Here is an 11,792-nt window from a genome sequence, read left to right as displayed (position 1 = left end):
TTTTTGGTAGAGACGGGGTTTCACCGTGTTAGCCAGGATGGTCTCGATCTCCTGACCTCGTGATCTGCCCGCCTCGGCCTCCCAAAGTGCTGGGATTACAGGCGTGAGCCACCGCGCCTGGCTAAAATTTACTTTCTTAGTTATGTTGAAACGCATTATTATTAACCATTATTAACCATTATTAATGCATTATTATTAACACATTATTATTGACCATTGTCACCCTGTTGTGCAATGGATCTCAAAACTTACTCTTCCTGCTGAAACTTCGTCCCCTTTGATCAGCAACTCCTCATTCCCTTGCGGCCCCATCTTCTTCCCGTCGCAGACCCTGGTAACCACCATTCTCCACTCTACTTCAATGAATTAACTTGTTAGGATTCCACATATGCGTGAGATCATGCAGTATTGATCTTTCTGTGCCTGGCTTATTTCACTTAGCATAATGTCCTCTAGATTCATTCATTCCTGTTATTCCAAATGACAGAATTTCTTTTTTTAAAAAAGTCGTAGTTTAGAGGATACAAAAGGAAACAAAAAAGTTTTTAAAAATGTTCAAATCAATGAACATTTTCTGTTTTATTTTGAGTTTGAATATTTCTTGAGTCTCTAAGAGTAAAACTAAATTTATGTCTGGGCTAATAGTAATGGTGAAGTGGTGCTGACAGTTTTTCTGCTTACGTGTGGGGCTTTAAAATGCAGTAATACTGAACTGAAATTTTGTTTTAAAATGAGGCTGGACATGGTGGCTCAGGCCTTTAATCCAGCACTTTGGGAGGCTGAGGCAGGCGGATCTCTTGGGGTCAGGAGTTCAAGACCAGCCTGGCCAACATGATGAAGCCCTGTCTCTACTAAAAATACAAAAATTAGCCGGGTGTGGTGGCACGCACCTGTAGTCCCAGCTACTCGGGGGGCTGAGGCAGGAGAATCTCTTGAACGTGGGAGATGGATGTTTCAGTAAGCTGAGATCATGCCACTGCACTCTAGCCTGGGTGTCAGAGTGAGAGTCGGTCTCAAAAAAAAACAACAAAAAAGATATTATTGTTAGATTCCTGAATGAATCATCGAAGCTATAACAACTGTGATTATGAACAACATTACTACCAAGTGGCTAGCTAAGCATTTTCCTCTCAAATAGTAAACGAAGAGTCACATAAAAAGAAGACAAAATAAATGTGTGTGTGTGTGTGTGTGTGTGTGTGTGTGTGTATGCTACTAGGCAGGTTTTACACATATGGGAAAGACAAAAATGCAGCCATTTCACCATAATGGCTATGTCTCAGGTAACTAAGCACTCTGTCAACATTTATGAAATTTTTCATGGTGAACTTTATTTTTGGGATACAGTAATGAGCTGGAGCTAATATTTAGATCACAAGGCATGTTTTAATGCATTTTTTCAGTATCATTCTTTTCTTGGTACCAAATACAGCATGGAACTAGCAAAGAATACTCACTGAAGCAACTCTAGGGTCATGAGTTCAGAAGACATTCGTGTATCTGTTCTCAATTTCTGTGATCATTTATGTGCCAGTATGAGCTTTGGTTTGCCAGCATAATGCCTACTCTTCTAGTTGCATTTACAAGTTTTATAACTCTCACATTCTGACTTGGTTTTAATAAAACAGTAATTTGAAGCCAGCCTCCTGTACCCCCCGCAGTACTACACAGCTGCTTTCTTATCCAGAAGATTTCCCTGTTCTTCATCTCCATATTTATGGTCTCCAACCCACACAATATCTTTATCCATTTTCATATTCACTCATAGAACAATCTAGGCATATTCTACAGCCTACATACACTAAAAAAAAAAAAAAAAAAAAAAAAAAAACTACCTACAGATTTTCTTCCATGCATTTGTCTCTTCCCTCACCCACAGAGTCAACTCCCTTACTCAACACTTGCTTCAATTTTCTTACTCTGTATATGAACTAATTCACTGCTTCTTTCTGCTTAAACTTTGTTTTCCTATTTTTTAGCCATTTCTCCTTTCCTGCTTTTAATAACTTACTTTTCTCTGTGTTTCTTTTTTATTTCATCTTCTTTATCAATTTGTCATCATGTTAATATTGTCTGTCTAAATATAATGTTATCAACCATGCCTTCAATAAATAGTTACTAATTATTTATTCTGTGTTAGGATACTAGGTAGTAAGGATAAAAAGATGAATATAACACAATATTCTCTTCCCCTTTCCCATATGTATCCTCAAGGATCTTAGAGAAAAATAGAAAAAAATAGCTATGAATGTGAGTTCTGGTTCTCGCAAGACGGACTGTACCAAATTCAACTCCCTCCACTACAAACAAATAGATAACATTAAAAACTCCACATTTGGGCTCACAATAAAAAAAAATGCATTCCAAAATGTCAAAACCTAGGAAGGAAAGCAGTAAATGAGTATGAAAGGAAGGAACATGAGTTGACATAGTGTTACAAATGGGAGCTAGGTACCCAGTATCCAAGAGCTTGGGTTTTAATGCCCACATGAGGCGGAAGACCAGGTCTTGAGCCCATGTAAAGCTTAAAGCTGGAAATACGACCCCATGCATAAAGCTAGACCATAATTTGAAAGACTTTCAGAGTGTGATATTGGTAAAGAGATAGTCCAATAGACCAGTGAAGCACAGTGGAGCCCCAGAGGAACAGATCCATGTATAGACGGGGAATTAGTGAATGAGACAGGTGAAGTTAACTCAGTGGGTAATAGCACACAATAAATAGTGCAGGCACGATTGCTTAACCATATGAAAAATTAGATTTCTCCCTCACACTGAGACATTTTAGGCAGTTTTAGTAGGTGCAACTGACATAACATAAACTGCACATACAAAAGTGTACAGTTTGATAAGTTTTGGCACATGTACAGAACCACAGTCAAGATAATGAACATATCAATAAACCCCAAAGGGTTCTTGATGCCCCTTTGTAATCCCTTATTTCCACCACAACCTTTATCACTAGGCAACTGCTGATTTATTTTCTATCATTAAAGATAAGTTTGCATTTTCTGCAATTTTATATAAATGGAATCATAGAATACGTCATCTTTTTAAATCTGGATTTATTCAGTCATCATAATTATTTTGAGATTTATCCAAGATGCTGTATACATCAATAATCCATTATTTATTATTAATAAATAGTATTTATTATATGGATATACCATCATTAGTTTATCTATCTATCTGTTGACGGAAATTTGGGTTGTCACCAGTTTGGAGTATTACAAATAAAGTTGCTGTGGGCATTCATGTGTAAATCTTTGTATGGACATACATTTTTATTTCTTTTGGTTTAATACCTGGAGTGGAATAAATGAGAGATGTGACAGGTGCCTGTTCAAGGTTTTTTCTTTCTTTCTCTTTTATTTCTTAGAGACTGAGTCTCACTGTATCACCCAGGCTGGAGTGCAGTGATGCAATCATAGCTAACTCTAGTCTCGAACTCCTAGGCTCAAGTGATTCCCCCACCTCAGTCTCCCAAAGTGCTGAGATTACAGGCTTGTGCCACTGTACCCAGCCTGATCAACTTTTTTTTTTTAACAGAGTTGTAATATTTGTTGTAAAGTTGTAATATTTGTACCATCCTCTACCCCCCCAAAATAGCTTATGGGAGTTAGTTTCTTCTCATCATTAATGCTGTATGCCACGCACTGATGCAGAGGACAAAATAAATTTGGTAGGCACCATTTGATTCACTTATTTAAAAAACACACAAAATCTCCAAGGATTTGAAAGTGGAATGAGAGTTGCTGATTAGGGCATCTAACTAGTTGGTCCATGCTCTCTTATTACTGAGTTTCTTCTTCATTTACGCTCTTAGCAATGGGCTTAATTTCATCACCACCACGCTGGGCTCAGGATTGTGTAGCCCATGCTCTAAAACTAAGAATTTGTCATGTGCTCCCTTTTACTGTTAATCCAGGAATGGTCTAAAGCACACTTAAGAAATTGTGGGAAAAAAAAGATTGGTTAATAAGATAAAAGGTGATTAAATAAAAATAAATTATTTTAGAGTTATAAATTACTCTAGAGTTATGATTATTGAAAAATTTGAAATGTCATGTTCTTGACCCATCATATACTCTGGCATCCAGAAGCTAATTAGGAAAAAAATTCAAAATTCATGATGATAAAAAGGTCAGCCCATCTGAAAGATACAATGACACTTTATGCGCCTAATTAAAGTTGAAAATTATATAAAGCAAAACTGACAAAATAAGAGAGATTGAAATTTTTTCTCATGTGTAGAAAATTGAATAGCTCTCTCAGAAATTGATAGAACAACCCTGATTTTAAAAACCAAGAAGGATAGAACGACCTAGAACAAATTATCAGCCAACTTGACTTCGGTGACATTTATAGATATTATACTCAAAAACTGCAGACTTAACTTTCTTTTTTTCAAATTCTCATGGAATTTTCACCAATTTAGACCATATAATGCTCCTTAAAATGATTCCTAATGAATTTCAAAAGGCTGAAATTTCACAGGGACTATTGTCTGACCACAACAGAATAAACTTATGCTCCCAAATAACATTTTTAGAAAATCTCATCTTTCTAAAAATACACTTCTAAATAACCTATGGGCCAAAAGAGAAATCACGTATGATATTAGAAGACACTTGAATAATAATAAAAATACAACATATTAACGTTTTGGAAATGCAGGTAAAACAATGCTTAGAGGAAAATTATATTTTAAATTATTGTATTAGAAAATGTTAAAAGATGCCTATATACCTTCGTTTTATGAAATATGAAAAGAAAATAAAACTAAAAGCAGAAATAAGGAAATAATGAAGATAAAAAATCAATGTGAAAAACAGACTAACAACAGGAAACATTAAATAGGGCAAAGATTCTTGTGTGTGTGTGAAAAGATTAATACAATTGAGAAGACATGAAAAAATGGAGAAAGATACAAATTATCAATGTCAGGAAAAAAATGACTTATTACCACTATTCTACAGATGTTAAAAAGATAATCATGTTTAAAAGATAATCAGAGGGCATTTGTATAAACATTATGCAATATTGACAATCTATAAAAATAGGTAAGATCTTTGAAAAGCAAAATTTACCAACTTAACAGAACAAGAAAGGTAGCAACTTCATAGCTCTGTATGTTGAATACATTTAATTTGTAATGAAAAACGTTCTCACAAAGAAAATTTCAGGCCCTGAGTTTTACTCATGAATTCTATCAAACATTTAAGAAAGAAAGAATATGAATCTTATATTAACCCTTGGAAACATGTTCCGCTTGTTTTATGAGGACAGCATTACCCAGATTTCAAAATCTAGTAAAGATATTTCAATTAAAAAAGCCTAAAAATAATGCTCCTTGTGAACAAAGATGCAATAATTTGTAACAAAACATTAGCAAATTAAATCTTACAAGGCATAAAGAGGAATACAATATGACCAAATTAGCAATATACCAGAAATGCAAGATTAGCTTCTATTAAAAAAATCCATCATGTAATTCAGTACATTAACAGAATAAAAGAGAAAAGCACTGGACAAAATATACATACATCAATGATTAAAAACTCTTAGCACCATAGGAATTAAAGGTAACTTCCTCACTTTCAAAACTCTACAGCTCACATCCCACTTAACAGAAATACTGAAAGCTTCTCCTAAGACATTGATGTCCACTCCAACCACTAAATTAAGAATACATCTTGACCCTTACCTCATAAGAAACACACAAATTAATTTGAGAAGGATCATAATTTTCAGGGAGTACCTCATAAGAAATACACAAGTTAATTTGAGAAGGATGATAATTTTCAGAAAGTAGAATAATAAATGCAACAACTTACTCTCTGGATTTAATTCTGACAGAAAAAGGAAATAGTTCCCTCAAGACATATATAATAAATATGTAAAGATTTTTACATTCACCAAAATCTCAGTAAAGTGGGTAGAGACACAATTTCAATAGTAGGGGAAAATAATAATATGTCCAGAAAATGGTTATCAAAAAGTTATTTTCCAAGGCTATTTTGAACAACAATAATGAAGAGTGGGAGTGGGGTTAGTAGCAACAGTGTTTTTCTTTTAAAAATAATTTTGAGGAGATTATTCACTCACATCATGCAAGAATAAAATTATATTAAAACAAGAAAAAATGAGATCTTTACTTCAACATAATTCTATGGATAATCAAGGAAGGCATGGTATCTGTCCACACTTAGGTGAACCTAAGGTAAATTTGTTTCTTTCTTTCTTTTTTTGAGACAGAGTCTCATTCCGTGGCACAGGCTGGAGTGCAGTGGTGCAATCTCAGCTCACTGCAATCTTCACCTCCTGGGTTCAAGCAATTCTCCTGTCTCAGCCTCCTGAGTAGCTGGGATTACAGGTGCCCACCACCATGCCCAGCTAATTTTTGTATTTTTAGTAGAGATGGGGTTTCATCATATTGGTCAGACTGGTCTGGAACTCCTGACCTCAGGTTGTCTACCCGCCTCAGCCTTCCAAAGTGCTGGGATTACAGGTGTGAGCCACTGTGCTCAGCCCCCTAAGGTAAATTTCTAAGTAGGTATGAGATGCATGCATATACCTTCTAAATAAAAATAAAATAAAATAAAATAAAATTAATTAAGGCCTTGACTAATAGGTAATGCTTTACTGTTTAACATTTAACCAGTGAAATTATACTGATGTTTTTGAAGTTACTGCATTCATTCCTAATTTCTTAGAAACTTGCACATGCCTCCTGGTCTAAAAGCACGTGGAAACAAAATCTCTACCCTTTTGGAGTTGACATTCTTTGGGGTGGTGCAACAGCAAGCAATTAAATTCACTTTTAGTCTTTAGTACATTATGTAATTATTAGGAGTTGCATAATATACATATACTATTTGTGCATGAATTAGAAATTCAATTATTAAATATACTTCTGGGAGAGACTAATAATTAAATGACCATTATAAATGTGANTCTTTACTAAAAGGAACTAGAGCTGCTTGGGGATTGGTTGATTCTAGAGCAAAGAAAGCATAAGGTAACCCTGGAGTATCAGATTGTGCCAGAAAGTTACAAAGCACTCAGAGAATGACAGGCTATATATATATATGCATATATTTATTTATTTATTTTTTGAGACGGAGTCTCGCTGTGCCGCCCAGGCTGGAGTGCAGTGGCCGGATCTCAGCTCACTGCAAGCTCTGCCTCCCAGGTTCACACCATTCTCCCGCCTCAGCCTCCGAGTAGCTGGGACTACAGGCGCCCGCCACCGCGCCCGGCTAGTTTTTTGTATTTTTAGTAGGGACGGGTTTCACCGTGTTAGCCAGGAGGGTCTCGATCTCCTGACCTCGTGATCCACCCGCCTCGGCCTCCCAAAGTGCTGGGATTACAGGCTTGAGCCACCGCGCCCGGCCACATATTTCTTTATGACAACAAAGTAATGATGGCTAGCATACAGTGAATGCCTTTACTATGTGCTGGTCACTTTGCTTGTCTTTACATTCATTCCCTCATTCACTCTTGCTGATACCTCTAGAAAGTATGTCCTGTTGTTAATGCACTTCACTGAGGAATAACCTAAATAATTGATGCAAACTCATACAATAAAGTGTTGGAATTGAGTCAAGTTTATCATGATGTCTATACTCACAGAGATATTCACTTATTTGTGGTTTATCTACTTTGTATATATATACATAGACTTTATGAAAAAAATGCTCCAAGTGCAGAAAACACAACATAACCCTTTCAGTATTTTTAAACTCAATGATCCTTATATAACCAATTGGTTTGTAAGTAGATATTGATACATTAAAAATATTTTGAAGAGGAATGGCTGCTTGTAATCTCTTTTTGAATTTTATAAAGTGCTTTAAATCTAATTTCTATGATTTGAATCAAGATTTTTTCAATTGGTAATTTATGGATGAGTTCTTCATTTATAAATATACAAATTCCTATGTGAAGATTTGAATACAAGGTGTAAAATCAGTTGTATTATCCCCAATCCCTGCTGCCCTGAAATCTGGCATAATCATATCTGTTGCACTTCTGGGTTATGCTTGGAACCCCAAACTCTATATCTAGCCAACACCTAATGGGACACTTCTGGACCATCCAGGGGCCAACATCCCACTCTGCTCTCTCCTGCCATCACATCCCTGGAGTTGTATATTTACAATGATCAGCCAAGTAGAAGAGGCAGGTGCCCTATTGCATAATACATAATAGGTAATTGAAGTACATACATTCTATCTTACCCACCAACTCCACAATGGACAAATGCAACAGATAGTATGTAGTGTTTTGTCTAGAAACAATGTTATAATCATTTGGGAAACTATTTTAGGGAATGATGACCAAAGTTAATAATAATAAAAATGAGGTTTTTTTCCTAACATGTAACTCACTCTAATATGAAAAACTTCCTCAGTGAAGCTTTAGGTTTCTGTTATTGTTAGCACATTCCCCATTTTGCCACACTGAGAAAGGTTTCTAAATGTATACTTTGCATTTGCTTAATCTACTTTCCCACCAGCTTACATTTTCCAGTCTGTCTTGTTTTGAATACTTGTCTTTAAAAATTGGACAAAACAGAAATTAGCCGGGCATGGTGGTGCATGCCTGTAGTCCCAGCTACTCGGGAGGCTGAGGCAGGAGAAATGCTTGAACCTGGGACGCGGAGGTTGCAGTGAGCTGAGATAGCACCACTGCACTCCAGCCTCGCGACCGAGCGAGACTCCATCTCAAAAATAAGATAAAATAAAATAAAAATTGGACAAAACAATACTGAGGAAGCAGAGACACAGAACAAAGAGGACATAAACACTGTTTGAAAAATCTGACACAGAGGTTATTCTCATGAAAATTACAGAGATAGCTTTGTTAATCAACCAGATTAAAATGTAGTTAATAGATAAACTTACCCCGGCTTTGTGTCATTTACTACACAGTGATAAGTAAATGTTCCAAACATCTGAACTCCTAAAATTCCATAAAGAAGTAGAAAGAAAAGTAGGAAAATGGAAACACTCCATATTTGTTCTCCTGATCGCCTAGGGAAAAAAAGAAGTAGGTAAAGTACATAACACTTACGAAAAATCTTCATAAACTTTTCCTCTTAACTTACTGTAAAGTAGCACTCACTTTAAAATATTTGTAATTCTGGTCCTTGGCAGTTCAAATCGGAAATAAATCCGGAATGCTCGGATCATAATCAGTGGCCGTGGAATCCGCAACATGCCCCAAGGTGACATCTGATCAACTATATCAGCAATTTCAAACACCTACAAATTAAAAGATGGGTAAATGAGGTCGGATTTTCCCTTAGCATTGCTCATACTCATGGAATATACAGATGTTAGCAGCATAAGTAGGTGCACCTCTGCTCTGAATTTAGTCCTACATTATTTTCCACCAAAATCCACTTCCTTTTGAGTATGTTTTGAATCTATAGCTATCTTAACAGAGACAAATACATAAACTAATGAGAACATCATTAATCTTGTTCATTTCCTGTCTCATTCATTAAGACAGTTTTTAATTACAAGAAGTGCCAACTTAGAATATAAAATAAGTATGCTGTCTTTCTCATTAATAATGTTCTTTGGTGGAGGCTTTTGAATGTCTAGAACAAAGTAATAGAGAAAGGGTTAAAATTATGAAACACTATTTACTAACAGAGGCAAAATAATAATTAGAAATGTTTGTCAATCACACAATAGTTATTCAATGGAAAAGGACATATTAATATGAGAAACGATTCAACCTGAGAAAGCTGATTAAAAAATATATGAGTGATGAAATTAAATTGTGGGAAAGGTGAACTTTATAAAAATAAGAAAGGAAAGCTTATCAACAAACACTATGATGAGTTGGCAGAACGGTCTGTGAAGTTTTGAATTCTGAATTTTTAAATAAAGAATAGATGAATAAACTCTAGAGACCTGTACAACATCGTACCCATAGTTAACAATAATTTATTGTACAGTTAAAATTCGTTAAAACAGTAGATCTCATGTTAGGGGTTCTTACCACAATCAAATCAAAACAGATCAAATAAAATCAAAAGAATATAGTAACTTTAGTTGAATTAAAAGGCAAAATCATGTCTGAATGAATGCACGGAAATTAATTCTACTTATTTTCCAATCGAATCTCTCCTGTAAGCCTTTTTAATGTATGTTCCCCATCTCTTATAATAAAGCATTTAATATTTGCAATGTAGTATTTTATGTTGGCTAATACCCATCCAAATATGAGAAGACTAGACTTTAAATTTTTAAGTTCGATTTTTTATTTACAAATATAGAAATAAAACCCACATTGTTTCCTTCATTTCAGGGAATATATATAGCTGATTAATACTAACAATTTTCTATAGTATTGATTTTCATTTCTGATTGAGAAATAATTCACAAATGTAACTGACAATAATTAAGATATTATAGCTATTGACTTTTCTAATAATAAAATGTTTGAGGTGATATAAATGCTAATTATGCAGATTTGATCATTACACCTGGCATACATCAAATATCACTCAGTCCCCCATAAATACATATAAGTATTATGTATCAATTAAAATTAATTTTTCAAATTTCAAATATGTCAGTGTAAACAGATTAATCACATCTGTTAAAATAAAAATAAAATAAACATAATGCTGTAGGCAGTTACACAATCACATTTGATATATATTTTGTAATATTTCTATTTAGACTTTTAAAGCAAAATAATTCCCATTTGGGAGAATATCCCCTTGTAATTTAAAAAATATTTAATTACCTGTAGCACCAAAGAAACCCAAAGGCAAAAGACCATAAATCCATCAAAAACACACCAGCGATCTTTCACATAGGAACTATCCCCCTAAAAATAAATTTTACATGGCATTATTAGGGAGAGCAAATATTTTAAAGAAAAATCTGTGGAGGAAAATGTCAAATGTTAATTCAATAAAAGCTATCTACAATTTTTGTATCATAATAGAACAGACTTTCACAAGGAATAAGTTTAGCATTTTAAGTAGCATTACTTATAAGAAAAATATTTTATAAAAGACAAGCAACTGCAGAACTTTGCAGGTAAAATACTTAATTCATGCAAAGGGAAAATATCACATTTTTTTCTCTCAGCCACACAAATTCGAACACTTAAAGAACCAGAAGCCATTCTTCCAAATATGCTATGTAGGTCCTAAGCCAGCTCCCTGTCTACAAGAACCAAGAGCACACTGTGGTCAACAGGAAGGTCTTTAAAACTATTAGGTTTAGCACCATTAGTAGGAAAATTAACAAGGCATTCACTTCAAGCTGATTAAAAAGTGAAGAAGAAAAAAAGCTCATTATCACTGGTCATTAGAAAAATGCAAATCAAAACCACAATAAGATACCATCTCACGCCAGTTTCATGGCGATCATTAAAAAGTAAGGAAACAACAGATGCTGGAGAGGATGTGGAGAAATAGGAACACTTTTACACGTCGGTGGAGTGTAAATTAGTTCAACCATTGTAAAAGACAGTGTGGCGATTCCTCAAGGATCTAGAACCAGAAATACCATTTGACCTAGCAATTCCATTACTCGGTATATACCCAAAGGATTATAAATCATTCTACTATAAAGACACATACACACATATGTTTGTTGCAGCACTATTCACAATAGCAAAAACTTGGAACCAATCCAAATGCCCATCAATCACAGACTGGATAAAGAAAATGTGGTACGTATATACTATGGAATATTGTGCAGCCATAAAAAAGGATGAGCTCATGTTTCTTGAAGGGACATGGATGAAGCTGGTAA

At 34.8% G+C, this 11,792-nt stretch overlaps 1 protein-coding gene across 1 annotated transcript in view; it reads right to left on the bottom strand.

The window, feature by feature from the left end:
* The window catches only part of NALCN (sodium leak channel, non-selective), a 367,606-nt gene that overhangs the window by 313,986 nt on the left and 41,828 nt on the right, over nt 1–11,792 (bottom strand). Inside the window, exons 4-6 of the mRNA XM_017861705.1 lie at nt 10,771–10,854; nt 9,130–9,269; nt 8,910–9,038 (exon numbers count right to left, since the gene is read on the bottom strand). Coding sequence (XP_017717194.1) covers nt 8,910–9,038; nt 9,130–9,269; nt 10,771–10,854 — 353 coding nt within the window. The remainder of the gene's footprint in view (nt 1–8,909; nt 9,039–9,129; nt 9,270–10,770; nt 10,855–11,792) is intronic.

This window comes from Rhinopithecus bieti, unplaced genomic scaffold, assembly GCF_001698545.2.
Source record: "Rhinopithecus bieti isolate Rb0 unplaced genomic scaffold, ASM169854v2 scaffold_2254, whole genome shotgun sequence".
NCBI lineage: Eukaryota > Metazoa > Chordata > Mammalia > Primates > Cercopithecidae > Rhinopithecus > Rhinopithecus bieti.
The sequence above is the reverse complement of the archived record's forward strand: the minus strand, read 5'-3'. Positions and strand labels throughout refer to the sequence as shown.